A 15833-nucleotide genomic window follows, 5' to 3' on the forward strand; every position below is an offset into this window, starting at 1 on the left:
GTACTTCTTTTTGGCACAAAAAGATGTTCCATAATGCGTCTCTGATTCCATTTCTTCATCTGTGCTTTTAGGAATTCACATCCACACTGAGGAAAGAACATAACAAGGCTTCTAAATATTACAGCTTGATGAGAGTCTGGAAGAACAGAGTGGGAGGAGATACAATTTCTTCTGTTTGGGTTTAGATTGTTTAGGGATGAAAATTTTGTTTGTTTATTTATTTATTTATTTATTTATTTTTAAAGATTTTATTTATTTATTCATTCATAGAGATGCAGAGAGAGAGAGAGTAGCAGAGACACAGGCAGAGGGAGAAGCAGCCTCCATGCAGAGAGCCTGACGTGGGACTCGATCCAGGGTCTCCAGGATCATGCCCTGGGCTGCAGGCGGTGCTAAACTGCTGCGCCACTGGGGCTGCCCAGGGATGAAAAATTTAGATATTAATCCTGTGAGGATTATTTTTTTTTAATTTTTTTTTAAATTTTTTATTTATTTATGATAGTCACAGAGAGAGAGAGAGAGGCAGAGACACAGGCGGAGGGAGAAGCAGGCTCCATGCACCGGGAGCCTGATGTGGGATTTGATCCCGGGTCTCCAGGATCGCGCCCTGGGCCAAAGGCAGGCGCCAAACCGCTGCGCCACCCAGGGATCCCCTGTGAGGATTATTTTATCAGGACCATGAGTTTGGAATAGGAGGTAACATTAGGTGAACCTGAGGCAAAACCTTACACTCAATGTAGGTACTGGTGAAGGGTCCTTAAATCAGATAAAGTCAAATATGTGGCTGAATGTTTCTTGCCCCATGAACAATACTGTGGTTTTCTGAAGAAGACTACCACCGAATTCATTGTTTGATTTTTAAAGATTTATTTATATGAGAGAGAGAGCAAGAGAGAAAGCAAGGGCATGGCAGGGTGGGAGAGGGAAAGAGAAATGTAAGCAGACTTCAGGCTGAGCATGGAGCCCAGTGTGGGGCTTGATCCCAGGACCTTGAGATTATGACCTGGCCAAAACCAAGAGCTGGATGCTTAACTGACTGAGCCACCCAGGTGTACCTGGATTCATAGTTAACAACACAAGGACAAATGCATACAAACTTGTATATACCATTTTGGGGATTCATGGAGTTCCTGAAGCTGCCTGTAAATCCTTAGCTAGTAACTCCTCTATAAGAGATAATGTTATCACTCATCCTTTATCCTCCATAGAAACTTTACCTAGGGGGTGCCTGAGTTGATTAAGCATCTGCCTTCAGCTCAGGTCATGATCCTGGAGTCCCGGAGCAAAGCCCTGTATCAGGCTTTCTGCTCAGTGGAGAGTCTGCTTCTCCCTCTCCCTCTGCCTCTTCTCCTTATCTCCCCCTCTCTCTCTCTCATAAATAAAAACAAAATCTTTAAAAAAAAAAAAAAGGGAAAGAAACTTCACCTAAACTAGCCCAGGTGGAAGGAGAGTCTGTCTTGCTTTTAGGAAGGAATGTTTTAAGGGAAAAGATTTTGTGACCATAAACTTGGGAGATTACTACTTATGACAGAAAAATGGCTTGTCTTAACCTATTTTCCTTGTGTTTCTTCTTTTCGACATTTGACTACTCAGGAGAAATGCTACGCAAGAAACGAAGGGAGAAGGATGGCCACAAAGACCCACTCCTGGTGGAAGTGAGTCGGCTTCAGGATAACATAATGAAGGACATTGCAGAACTTCGACAAGAGGCAGAAGAGGCAGAAAAGAAGCAGTCTGAACTGGACAAAGTGGCTCAGATTTTGGGAATTAACATTTTGGATAAATCCCAAAAGTCGTCACATGACAGTAAAGAGACCATAGAGAAGCCTGGGAAAGCAGACAAATCTAAGAGCCCAGAAAAAGTATCATCATCCTCAAACTCCTCTTCTAACAGCAAGGTAACAACTCAGCTTTTCCATTTCTATTCCGTCTTTTATTTCATGGACTCCTAAAGAAGCCTTCTAACTGAGCATTTCTTAGTTTCCTTTTCCAGCCTGTTCTTACTCTTATTAGAGTTATTTTTGTAAAGCACAGATCAGATCATGGGACTCTACTTCAGAATTTTAATAGTTGTCATTGCCCACAGAGTAGAATCCCAAATCCTTAGCATTCAAGGCCCTTCGTGTTTCTGTTCTAGCCTTTACTCCTTAACCCACTCAAGCCTTGTCTCTAATCTTCTTGTAACTTACACATACACCATTTTGTGCGTTCACAGTTAGCAATAGGGTCATCACCATGCTGCATGGCCAGTGAGTATATTTCAGTTCTCAAATCAATATTTGATACAGGGAGCCACTGTCTCCTAAAAATGCTTTCTTCCCTTGGCTTTTCTAACATATCTTTTCCTCCTAGTATGCTGGCTGCTGCTGCTTATTAGTGTCTTTTGCTGCCTATTGTCTTAATACCTGATCTTTAAATATTTCAGTTCTACAGGACTCTGTTGTAGCTTAGTTCTCCAGAGTTCTGCTCTCTTCCTGGGTCATTTCATCCAGGTCTATGCTAAAATACCATGCTGTCAACATCTGGTTTTGTATTCTAGCTCAAATGAGTCTGTGAGGCCCAAATCTGAATGTCCAACAGTCATAGTCACCATTTCCACTTCATTGTTTCATAGACACTTTGAAATCAACATATCCTAAACTAATGATGTGTTTATCCTTCCTCTTTTCTGCCTTCAGTGTTACCCATCTCAGTGGCCCTACTGTCCAACAAGTTTTTTTTGGTTTGTTTTTTGTTTGTTTTTAAAGATTTTTAATAATTTGAGAGAGAATACGGGAGAGAGCACAAGCGGGGGAGCAGCAGAGGGAGAGGGAGAAGCAGGCTCCTTACCTAGCAGGGAATCCCATGTGGGGCTCTATCCCAGGACCCCAGGATCATGACCTGAGCCAAAGGCAGATATTTAACCGACTGAGCCACCCGGGCACCCCTGTCCTACAGTTTTCATGCCAACAACCTACCAAGCTTTCTTAGTGTTTCCCTCTCCCTAACTGCTGCATGCTGAGTCAATGACAGATTCTTCCAATTCTCCCTCCAAAGTAAATCTCAATTTCATCCATTTCACCATCTTTATTGCCTCCAAGTTCAAGCCACCTATAATTTTTGCTTCTTTGACTACACTCTTAATCCTTTCTCCACATACAGCCAGTGATTGCCATACTCTTTTGCCTACCTCTTCAGCTTTGTTTCATGCTCCTTTTCCCCCTTGCTCATTATAATTTCATTACTGGCCTTTTCTTCTTCCTTTTCTTCCTCTTCTTCCTCTTCTTCCTCTTCTTCCTCTCCTCCTCCTTCTCCTCCTCCTCCTCCCCCTCCTCTTCCTTCCCCTCCTCCTCCTTCCCCTCCTCCTCCTCCTCCCTTTTTTCTTCTTCTTCTTCTCCTAGGTTTTTTTTTTTTTTAAAGTAAACTCTAACCCCACCTTGGGCTCTACTTCACAGCTCTGAGATTAAGAGTCACATGCTCTACCAACTAAGTCAGCCAGGTGCCCCTCATTACGGGCCTTTTCATTTCCTTAAATACATCATCCCCTATAATGTCTTTGCATTTTCTCTTCTTTCTGGTTACCGTGTAGATTTCAGTCTTTCCATATCACCTAACTAACTCATATTCATCCTTTTTTTTTTTTTAAGATTTTATTTGTTTATTCATGAGAGACAGAGAGAGAGAGGCAGATACATAAGCAGAGGGAGAAGCAGGCTCCCTGTGGGGAGCCTGATACAGGACTCGATTCCAGGACCCTGGGATCACAACCTGAGCCAAAGGCAGATGCTCAGCCACTGAGCCACCCAGGTGCCCCACTCATATTCATCTTTCAGAGCAAAGCTTAGATTATTACCCTCTCTTCCTTAATTTCCCAGCCTCTTATATTTGCCTGATAGACACTCTTATAATACCATGTCATTTTCCTTCTTAGTATTTCTGATAGTTGTAATTATATAATTACATGGGTTCCCTCATTTGGATTTTAAGGTTGAAGGGATTAAGGACAATTATGTCTCATTCTCCAGTATAGTCCCCAGTTCATAGTTCAGTGCCTAACACATAGTAAATGAGTAATGCCTAAGAAATATTACACTACATCTTACACTCCTTCCACCTCAAAACGCACTTTTCCAGATGTGCAATATGATGTTATACCTCTCTAATTTTGCATTAATAATCCTCTTAACCTAGAATTACCATTCTTCCACTAAGGCCCAATTTGATTTTTTTAAATTAACATATAATGTATTACTGGTTTCAGAGGTAGAGTTCAGTGATTCAGCAGTCTTATATAATACCCATTGCTCATTACATCATGAGTCCTCCTTAATGTCCATCACCCAATTACCCCCCTCTCCCCTCTAAGGCCCAATTTGAATATTACCTACTCCATGAAAAATTCCTGAATTCTACCCCAATTTAGTCTACCCTAATTTAACCAGTCCTTTTTTAATATATTAAAGAATATATTAATATATAGTCAGCCCTCCTGTAATATATTTTCTTTGTAAGGTTTATTTCATTCTTTATTATCTAAAACTTGATTAAGATCATGTCTGTTCTCATGCCTGTCTCCTCCACTAAGTAAGAACTCCCTGAGAATAAATATCTTTGTGTTTCTTATGGCATCCACTTTGTCTAGTATATTGCACATGTTCAATTCATGTTAGGGAAGTAGAGAAGAGGATATTCTGTATCCTGTATCAACCAATCTCTAATTTTTCCATGTTGGGGATCCCTGGGTGGTGCAGTGGTTTAGCGTCTGCCTTTGGCCCAGGGCGTGATCCTGGAGACCCAGGATTGAATCCCACGTCGGGCTCCCTGTATGGAGCCTGCTTCTCCCTCTGCCTGTGTCTCTGCCTCCTCTCTCTGTGTCTCTCATGAATAAATAAATAAAATTTTTAAAAAAAGTTTTCATTTTTCCATGTCTTCCTGGGAGAGTTCTCATTTTTAACCAGGTAGAACTATACTCTTTTTATACCAGGGTCATTGAGTTCAGGGCTTTTGATGGGAGAAGAGTTTGAAAGTTCTGGCCATTCATTCATTCATTCATTTATTTATTAAGGTCTGGCCCTTTATAGTTGAAATATACATTGTTTGGGGTCCATTTGTACACTAGCCCCATAATGACCTATCTCCTTGATTTGAATGAGGCTTCATGTTCTCTGAGGCCAGTATGGATATGTTATAATTCAGTATTCATTTCAGTAGAAAGCAATGTTGATTCTACAACCTCTTTACTACCTGGTTGGTATTCTTTCTATGCCTCTCTTTATTTATTTATTTATTTTTTTGTATTTATTTATGATAGTCACAGAGAGATAGAGAGAGAGGCAGAGACACAGGCAGAGGGAGAAGCAGGCTCCATGCACCCGGAGCCCGACGTGGGATTCGATCCCGGGTCTCCAGGATCGCGCCCTGGGCCAAAGGCAGGCGCTAAACCGCTGCGCCACCCAGGGATCCCTATGCCTCTCTTTAAAATGCAGAGTTGGTTTGAAATTTTCTTTCTCTTTCTCTTCATTTCATGAAAATAAACACATATACATACAATTACACAATTCATTTACCTAGAGACAACCATCAGTAATATCTTGGTATATATTATTTCAACTGTTCATCTTCTGTTTATTAATTCATTAAACAAATATTTACCAATCTCTAAGAAAGCGATAGGCACTATTTTAGATAGGGGGAAGTATAGCAGGGAACTATACAGGCAAGGTTCTAATTTTCATGAAATAGGAGAAGATAATAAATAAACAAGTATGGGTTAGGTAATGACAAGTGACTAAAAAAAGAAAACAGGATAAGGGATATAGAGTAGTTATAGAAAATTATTCGTATAAAATGACACTTGACAGTCTATGTCTATTTACATATTTTATTGATTATCCAAATGTATTTAGTTTCTTCTTTCAATATATCATGAACATCTTTTCCACATTAATAAATAGATTTCTATGGTATAATTTTTTTTGGTATAGTTTTTTTTTTTTTAATTTTTTTTTAATTTATTTATGATAGTCACAGAGAGAGAGAGAGAGAGAGAGAGAGGCAGAGACATAGGCAGAGGGAGAAGCAGGCTCCATGCACCAGGAGCCCAATGTGGGACTCGATCCCGGGTCTGCAGGATCGCGCCCTGGGCCAAAGGCAGGCGCTAAACCGCTGCGCCACCCAGGGATCCCTTTTTGGTATAGTTTTTAATGACTTTATTTTTTCATTGTTGCACAAATACCAACATTTATTTAACCAATCAGATCACCTTCCATTTGACTTAATAATTTACTTTGGATAAATGTCAAGGAGTGGAATTGCTAGGTCAAAGGGTAAAAAGAATTTTGAAGTGTATAATATATATTCTTAGATTATCTTTCAGAAAGATGATGCCATTTAATATTTGCCAGCAATGTATACACGTTCCCATCCCTTACCTGCTGGATATGATTTATTGAGTGACTTTTGAATAAGACTCTAGTAGTAATTCAAAGATTATCTTTGAAATCTGTTTCCCTTTCTCTAGCCTGTCTTCCTCTTCTCACCAACCTTAGTTCCTTGATCTTCTCTCCTCATTCATACTTCCTCCCTCCTTCTTCCTCCCTCCCTCCCTCCCTCCCTTCCTCCTCCTCCTGCCAAATTATTTTTTTCTGTGCCTCTTTCCCCAACATTAATCAAAATTCTCATTTCCTGAGTACCTTGTTCTTAGCTTGCTGACACATGAATTCATATTAAGGTATTTATTATTGACAATTTGGGGAGTCTGTGTGTTTCAAAAAGGATTCATGTTAACTCAGAGGTGTTAAATTCTAATGATGGTATTTTAGGCAGTTTGAAATATTTTATCCAGATTCTTTTAGTCATCCCATGTGGATGACTGTCTGCTTTATCTGTGCACAACATCAGCCCTACTCTCCAGTTTTACATACCAGGGTGTGTCTGTGATAAGTGGGTTCACTATTATGTATTTTCTGCATTTTCTTAACCTGTTAGTTACCTCTTCCATGTTGCTTTTTTTCTTTTTAGTTATCATTATGATTTTTAAATTTAACTAATGTATTTTATTGAGTAGGGAACAGATTCAATATCTATCGAAGGTTATATAGTAAAAAGACTCCTCTCCATCCTTGTTCTGTACTTCGCCTCTCCAAAGGCAGCCAGTGTTTCCATTATCTTGAGTATTTTCCTAAATATCTTAGGATGTATAAGTAAACATATTGCCATTACGATATATTCTCCATGATAAGGTAGTACTATGGAATCTAGTTCTGTTTGAGCCTTGTAGACAGATTTCTCATGAGATTTTCCCCCAGATTATTTATAGCTTTAGGTACTAGAAATATGTCATATGGCCCTATATCTGCTATTGCAGTAAGCTACCTGCTTTTTCTGAGAGAAGACAGATCTAGAATTCCTTCTGAGTGCAGGTGTTTTCCCCTCTAGGAATCAAAGGTAAACAGTGAGAATTCCCATACTAAAAGCCCCAAGCCTGCTGAGAGCCCCCAGCCAGCTGCTAAGCAGTCTGATCAGCCTATTGCTGCCTATGAGTATTACGATGCTGGCAATCACTGGTGCAAAGACTGCAACACCATCTGTGGGACCATGTTTGACTTCTTCACTCATATGCACAATAAGAAGCACACACAGGTAGGTATCTTGCCCACTGTTATTTCCATTCTTGCCCTCCTTCTCCTCAAACTTCTACACCCCTATCTGCATTACAAAGCTGGAAAATGAAACATTCTCCAATGGGCAGGAGCCCCAATCTGAAGAGCCAAGAGATACCAACAAAGGAGACACCATCCCCAGGGCTCAGTCCAGGGGACCTGCCTGTAACTAAACACCATGACAAGTGTAAGTGAGGCTTCTGCCTCTTTTGATTCCTTGAGTACCTGATTATTTCTTTCATTTTATCCATTGCCAGTACTTGCTCTAACATTTGTTTACCTTTTCCACAGGTGATTTCCGTTTAACAGTTGGCAGAGAGGGTGGGGGTGGGTAGCTGGGGGCTTCTGGTCCTCCTGGTGTGGGGGAAAAAAAAAGAAAAAAGTGGGTCATTGAATTTTAGTGCTGTTGTGTGAGCGCCTCTGCCTCTCGCAAATAGACACTGGATCCTTACAACAGACCTTGGGCTTCAAAGACCCAGAGTGAGGCCAAGCAAGATGCTGTAAAGCGTACTGACAAGATAACTGTTCCTGCAAAAGGTATGTCCATCCCCCCATCTCCCACCTCCTTTGTAGTTTCCTTACATTTAGCCAAAGAAGAGGTGCTCCTGAACTAAGGTGCTAGGAAGTAGCATAGGGCGAGGTATAACCATTTTGTTAACAAAGGTGTAAGAATGCCCTCTATGTGGAAAAATAGTGTATTAGATCCTGAAGAAATAAAGCGAGATCTATAAAACAAAAATGATCTTTACCTATATGGCCAAAATTCTGACAGATGTTAAACTTATACATACCTACTTTAAAAATAGAACTGAGGGACAGCTGGCTGGCCCAGCCAGTAGAATATTCAACTCTTGATCTTGGGGTCATGAGTTCAAGCCCCATATTGGGTGTGGAGCCTACTTTAACAACAAAAGAAAATTTAAATGCACCAAAATCTTATTCATTTGAAATCCAGGTTAAAAAAGAACAGTAAAAGATACAGAAATTTAACTACCTTTTCAACTAAGAACTCTAAAACATTTTTGAACAGTTGTTATTGGGGGTGAGTTGAGAAGTAGGAAGTTTCTTTGTCTTTATATTTCTCAATTTTTTATCTTCGTAAGTCATCAATGCTGCTCCTTTAGATCTATAGAAGGTAGATTTCTGAGTAATTAGTACCAAAACGATAGATCCTCATACAAATGGTACTGAGCTAGCTATTTGGGAGTATAGTTTTTAAATTTCTTATGCTTAGTGGTAGTTGGAGTTTGAGGAGTATCAACAACAGAAATGAGTCTGGCACAGGAAATTCCTGAATTAACTAGTTAGTGTTCCCAAGAGGGAGAAGGGCTAGAGGTCCTAAGTACAAGCTTTAAATTAGAAGACTATGCCATTTGGATTCATCTAAATGACAGTGTGGGTAAGGTCCTATATACCATTAACTTTTTTATTGCAAAGGGGAAGTGGGATTTCCTTTACTTATACCTGGGTGGAAATGACTTATTTTCTTGACTTCTGCTGCTTTCAGGTTCTGAGTTTCTGATTCCCATCACTGGATATTACTGCCAGCTCTGTGAGGAGTTTTTGGGGGATCCAATCTCTGGAGAGCAACATGTGAAGGGTCACCAGCACAATGAGAAATATAAGGTTGGTCTTTGTAGTAGTTGTAGAGTTTTCCACTTTCTATAGTAATCCTTTTGACTTTGTCAAACAACTTCAGAGTCAGAAAAAGTCACTCATACTTTAAATTCCATTTAATCACTAGGAAGGTGTCTTCAATACTATTAAAAGATGCTGACCTGGTAGAACCATCTGTATCTTTGAAGATGACTCTACGTTAGGGGTTTCTACCAATTGAATTCTAACAGTAAACAGGGCCAAGATTTTCTTTCTTATTGTATTTTGACCAGTTGTTGAGCCTGTATCTTTTCTCTTCCCAGAAATATGTGGTTGAAAACCCATTGTATGAGGAGCGGCGGAATCTGGACCGCCAAGCTGGCTTGGCTGTGGTCCTAGAGACAGAACGGCGACGGCAGAGTGAGCTAAAGCGCAAACTTAGTGAGAAACCAAAGGAAGAGAAGAAAGAAAAAAAGGCAAAGGTCATGAAGGAAATAAAAGAGGATGACAAAGTCTCTGAGGAATTAGAGGACCAACTCTCCGAGGGTGGGAACTCCCCTGAAAAGATTGAAAATAAAAGGAAGGCTAGCATCAAACTCCAGTTAAAGGAAGAGGTAAAGAAAGAATCACCACCATCTTCCTCTTTTGGGAAATTCAGCTGGAAGAAGCCAGAGAAAGAGGAGGAAAAAAGTTCAATGGCCCCAAGTATTTCTAAGGAAGAGGTTGTAGAAAACAGTAAGGACAAAGAGGATGGCAGAGCTGAGGCTGGGAAGGCAAAGCCCATAAAAATCAAGCTCTCTGGGAAGACAGTTGTTGCACATACGAGCCCTTGGATGCCTGTTGTCACAACTTCAACCCAGACAAAGATCCGACCCAACCTGCCTATCCCATCCACGGTACTCCGCAAGTCTGGTTCAGCCACGGTGAGCAAGCCAGCTCCTCTTAACACCTTTCTATCCATCAAGTCTTCTGGAACTACTGCTAAGCCTCTGCCAGTGGTTAAAGAGTCTTCAGCTGATCTCCTCTTGCCTCCCGACATTATTTCCAAAGCATTTGGAGGGGAAGAGGTGATTCTGAAAGGGTCTCCAGAGGAAAAAATGGTACTGGCTGAAAAGAATGAGCCATCCCATATACCTGAGCAAATGCTGCCACCTCCTCCACCGCCCCCTCCACCACCCCCTCCACCACCCCCAGTCATACCTCATCTAGCTTCCCCATCTCCTGCTCAAGCAAATGCTGTCTTAGCGCCGGTCAAATCAAACCCAGCAGTATCTCCCACTCTCAGCCCTGGCTTCCTGGGTCCTAACATTTTGAATCCTGTGTTGCCAGTAGCCATCATGGCCTCAGCACAACCAGCTGTCATTCCTTCGGATGAGACGGCTCCTGGGGTGAGTGAGAGTGACAGGGACCAGACCCTTTTCTCTGTGTTAGTGCGCCCTCCACCTCCCCTCTCAAGTGTGTTCAGTGAACAAGCCAAAAAATTGGAAAAGCGAAATTCATGCTTAGCTACAGCCAATGCTAAGGACCTATATGATATATTCTACAGTAGTGGTGGAAAGGGGGCCCCTGAGACTAAGCTGAGTGGTGGTCTTTTGGCCAATGGGGAAAATAGCACTCTTTCTAGAGTCGAAAGTTCAGACACCTCTTCCACTTCTACGTTGAACAACAGTGCATCCCAAGAGGAGTTGCCTCCAGATAGAAATTTGATGTCTGCTCCTTTAGTCAGCAACCCTGAAAAGCCCATTGCAAAAACTGTGGTGTCTCTAGGGAAATGGTCAGTTGTGGAATGCACAGACTCAAAAAGCAGAGGCAGTAGCTATGGCTTCCTACAGCCTCTGACAAGGTTGTGCCAAAGCAGGCCTTATGAAACTGTTACCCCAAAGACAGACACTTTGGCCATGTGGACTTGTAGCTCCTTACAAAGTGATGCTAATAGGGATATATCTCCAGGAGGAAAAATTGAACTTGACCTGGGAGAGCCAGGGCCACCAGGTGTAGATCCAGACCCTCTGCTGTCAGATATACATGGTCATATCATGGAATCTCAGAATTTGGTAGAAGCCCACCTTATGGAAGCTGGTAATCAGGATGAGGAAAACCAAGAACTCCACAAATCAAAGGATTGTGGGGAAAGTATGGCAGAGGCAAATATTGAACTAAAAGAAAAGAGACCAAAGCTTTCTGAGGGGATTGTAGGAGAGAGAACAGGTATCAGTGTTGAGCCCAATAGCATAGAGGATTCTAAATTGAACAGTGGGAACAGATGTGCATGGGAGGAAGAAATAGAACAGCCCAAGTTGCAGATGACTGACAAAAAGGCTGAACAGTCCAAGAAATTGATGACAGGAAGTGAAACTCAAAGTAAAGTAGTGATTGACTTGAGTGCACAGGCTCTCTCTTCCACAAAGGCAAAAATAGACTCATTTCCTTCAGAAGCTAGATCTTTACTCCAGAATGCACAAGATGTACCTGTGAAAATTTCTGCCCCAGAATTGCTTCTCCAGTCCCCAGCCAGATCAGATACATGTTTAACAGATAGTGCAGAGGAGCAAGGAGTCTCAACTGGTAATGAAGAGTGGCTAGAAAATTCAGCTCCAGAATCAGCTTCTAGAACTAGTTACAGAAGCCTCAAACTCAAGAGAGAAAGATCAAAAGACGTTCAGGGTAAAATGATTTATGAACTGGCTGTTTGGGATGAGAATAAGAAGAAGTCAGAGACCTGGGAGAGCCCAGAGAAACCAGAAGCAGAAGCCTTAGAGCTACAAGATGTCCATCCAGAATTAACTGTGACAATAGAAAGCAAGGCCTTGGAAGACTTTGAAGTTACAGACTTAAAAGTAGAAGAGCTTGCTGCCCTCGGGAACCTGGGGGATATGAGTGTTGATTTCTGCAACACTCGAGTAGACCAAGCACATAGATCTCCAACTGCCCTGTCTCAGAACGTATGTGAAGAAAATTCTATGTCACCTGTAGGATGTAATCCCTCCACTCTCACTGACTTGGAATCAATCCCATCCTTTTCTGAGTTTCCATTAGATTCTCCCAAAACCCTGGTGCTTAACTTTGAAGCAGAGGGTGAACAAAACTCATCTAATCCCAGAAGTGGAAGGATCACTCCTAACATTTTGAAAAGTAGACTTCCTATAGAAAATGTTGACCTTGGTTTGGGGAGCCTAGAGGGAACACACCAAGCACTTGACCTATTAGCAGGAGGAATGATGCCTGAGGAAGTAGAAGAAACTTCTCAATTAGAGAAACAAGATTCACTCAGATTGGAATCGGAAACAATTAACCCTGCTGGCCTCGGGCCATCTCCTTGCCTTCCAGACCTTGTTGAATTTGTTACTCGGACATCTGGAGTTCAAAAAGAGAAGTTATGTTCTCCTCTCTCTGAGCAAGGTGACCCTCCTGGGTGTAGTTCCCTGGAGATGGGACCACTACAGCTAGAAATACCGAAAGTATCCATTACACAGGTAGCAATTCCTCAAGTAGACAAGGATAGTGACCACCCTTTGAATTTGGTAAAATCTCTGGCCTCAGGGTCCCCTACAAGGGAGCAAGTAGTTGGAGGCAATATGGTCCCTCAGGAAATACCTGTACAAGAAGCACCAGTTGCTGCCACCCAGGACCACACAGCATCATGTATTCATGACTAAGAATACACATCCAGAGCTACTTATGGATGAATCAGATTGGCTTCTAGAAATCAGGTGCCCAGATGATCCAGGACTAGTTGGCTATCTCATCTGGAACCTACACTAAGCGATGTCGTCAGCATCTTACAGTAAATGTTCGTGGAAGCCAAAAAATTTACCTCTTTTCCTTTTTTCCCTCTTTTTCCGTAAGATACCAGACAAATCAATCATAACTTCTATACATATCTGTAAAAAAAAAAAAAAAGTATTTTCTGTTAATTTTTTTTTCCAATTTACTTTCTCTTTGTCATTAAAATCAAATATCTGTCTGGCTCACCACATAGTGTGCTTTGATTGTATTTTGGCTTTGACTCTGCCATTTCTGGAATGTGGGGGAGGAGGGAGACAAAGCTGACTTCTCCAATTGCTGTGTTGTATTCCTACCCAATTTCCTGGGCAGCTGATGGATCTCTAGGAGAAACACCAGAAAGCCTGCTGAAATGGAAAACTACTAATGAAGGAAGGATTGTTCATCTCTTAGGCTTCCATTTGGATGGGCCTGCCTTAACATTGTTTGAAATGCAGCGTGAGTAGCTCTTTTGTTTACTGTTTACTTCCTTGTGCCATGTCAATCCCATACTTCCTTTATTCTGTTGCCTTTGCTTGAGATGGGTCCTGCTAACTCACAAACCCGTTTGGAAATGGCCTCAATAAACGTGGAAGAAAATCTAGCAGGTTTCACTTTTGGAAGACGACAAATCGGTAAGGCTAATTCATGGCTGAATGCTAGGAGCAGATATGCTTTTTGGGTCACTTTTATTTTTGAAATGGCCTTTGTTCATTGTATTGTGATCCAGTAATACTTTATGTTATATTGTTTAGCAGCCATTTCTGTTCTGAAGAGATAGAAGAGCTGAAACTTGTTTTGGGATTGGACTCATTCTCTGTTCCACAATCCATATGTATTCCTTCCTCTACCTCTCCCTTTCCCAAGTTATTATCTCCACCATAGTGTGATGTTTTGGGTTGTACATTTTGTTTAAAAGATTAAAGAATTTTTGAGTTGGCTTGGACAAGTTTAATTTTATTTTTAATGTGTTAATTAATTGGAATAAATGCATTAACCTCATGTTTCTTTCTGGATTTTTGTTTTGAAACCACACACATTTGAACTCCACAGGAAAACTAGAAATATGAACTCCTGCTGTCCTGTTGTCTGTCTCCTCCCTCCTAGTTGTTTTCTCCCCACTTGTTAGGGCTACTTCTTTCATGTCAGATTCTGAAGTTATGTAGTCTATGCCTCAGTGCTGCCTGGTTGGGTACTGAGTAGGTGACAGTGGTCTGGTTTTGGCATCTTCCTATTGGGAAGCTTTTCATATATCCTTATGTTGGCTCTCCCTATGTTACTCTGGAAGCTGAGCTCCCCCTAGAACATTCATATTCTTGCTGAGGGCACTCTTAGGGATCAAAGAGCTTAGTCCTCAGATTCCCTAATCTCTGTTCCAGTTTCCTTTTGACATCCTTGTTAGAAATTTGTAACCTGGCTGAACAGAGGCGTCAGAGTCTTGTCTTCTACCCACTCAAAAACAATGCAAAGCTGATCTATTTTCCTAAGAATTCTTTTTTCACGGTTAATTTGTGTGCAGAGCTGCAGAATCCTATGTTGAATTTGGGGAGGCTATTTAGTTTTTCTAGAGCCTTGGTAATGTCTATTTAGAAGATGTCCTGACCTGTTTTTCATTGTGTTGTGGAAAGAATATATATTTGGGAGTTAGGTCCGTGAGTGTTCCTCAGCCATTTGCCTTGCTGTGATTTTGGACAAGTTTACTTCACTGTGCCACGGATATTTTTTTTCCTTCTTTAAGATAATAATCATTATCTCCACCTTAGCCCCAGATGTGTCCAGGGTCATGCCATCCAGAGTAGTCCTCCTAGGTCTGCTTTTTAGGCTGAAGCCTGAGTTTAATGCACTTTTCTGGCCTGGAAACCATAGACTGGCTCAGAAGGTGTCCTTTAGATGAACATAAACCCAGGTGAGCATCAGAAATATATTTGTTTTTCCAGAGAACCACTCTTTCCCTATTCTAGCAGCCTATCTGCAGGGATTCAGAGAACCTACAAGTTTAAAATGCCAGTTAATATTTTCAGGCCTATTCACTTAGTAAATTCACCTCCCTCTGGGGAGATATGAATGGGTTTAGAGTAGGGAGGGGTTAATCTTATCCAGATCTCACTCATACCTTTACTCCTTCACCGAGGGAGTCAGAATCTTTCTTTAGGTTAGGAGGGGGACTCTTGGGAAGGGTAGGGAAAGGAAGAGAGACAAAATCTAGGAAGTACAGAAATAATTCAAGTAGTCGGGGCTGGAGTGCTTTGAGCTATTTCTCTTCTATTTCTTGAAAACTTCAGGCTTTTTCTAAAATAATGCCTACTTGTAAGAAGCAATGGCATTCTTCATATCTGCCTTGAACTAGCAGAGGGAGAGCCTTTAGTCTGGGCAGGAAGTGTGATCCCTTTTTGATCAGTGGGATCTAGCTCTGGAGCCTATCCAGAGAAGCCCTGTGAAAGGAAAGGCAGAACTCTAACCCAGTTGCCAGCGCCTAAAGATAGGCCCTATTTCTTTTTATTAAATACTCTCACAGCACTGAATAAATGTTCACCTTTGGATACAAAGGCACATGCAAGGAGGGGGCTCTAATCTTTACAGGTCACTTATGATATCATATATAACTACTTTAAAATTCTGCAAACATCCGAAAAGTTTTTATTGGACTCCCTTAACTATGAGAATGCATTATCCGTAGTTAGGTTTAAATTTGGGCAAACATCTAATTTTACCTAAGTTGTGTAAATAACCCCCCAAAATTCCCATTGGCTTTGTGAATGGAGACCTCTTGCTTCCTAAGCCATCTTTCTCCTATTCACAGCGAGCTTCAGGGCATATAAGACTCTTAACCTTTCT

At 41.3% G+C, this 15833-nt stretch overlaps 1 protein-coding gene across 4 annotated transcripts in view; it reads left to right on the top strand.

Annotated features, from left to right (window-relative positions):
- ZNF318 (zinc finger protein 318) overlaps nt 1-15833 on the top strand; it is a 51214-nt gene that overhangs the window by 16607 nt on the left and 18774 nt on the right. For 3 of the 4 annotated variants that reach the window (XR_005987801.1, XR_005987800.1, XM_041755115.1), the window contains exon 6: nt 1594-1898. Coding sequence is in view for 2 of the 4 variants with exons in the window: in XM_041755115.1 (XP_041611049.1) it covers nt 1594-1898 (305 nt within the window). In the remaining 2 variants the exon portion in view is untranslated. Of the gene's footprint in view, nt 1-1593; nt 1899-7416; nt 7621-8077; nt 8178-9147; nt 9267-9559; nt 14001-15833 lie in introns of those variants that run through there. The other variant, XM_041755106.1, reaches the window with a different exon arrangement.

Source organism: Vulpes lagopus, chromosome 1, assembly GCF_018345385.1.
Source record: "Vulpes lagopus strain Blue_001 chromosome 1, ASM1834538v1, whole genome shotgun sequence".
NCBI lineage: Eukaryota > Metazoa > Chordata > Mammalia > Carnivora > Canidae > Vulpes > Vulpes lagopus.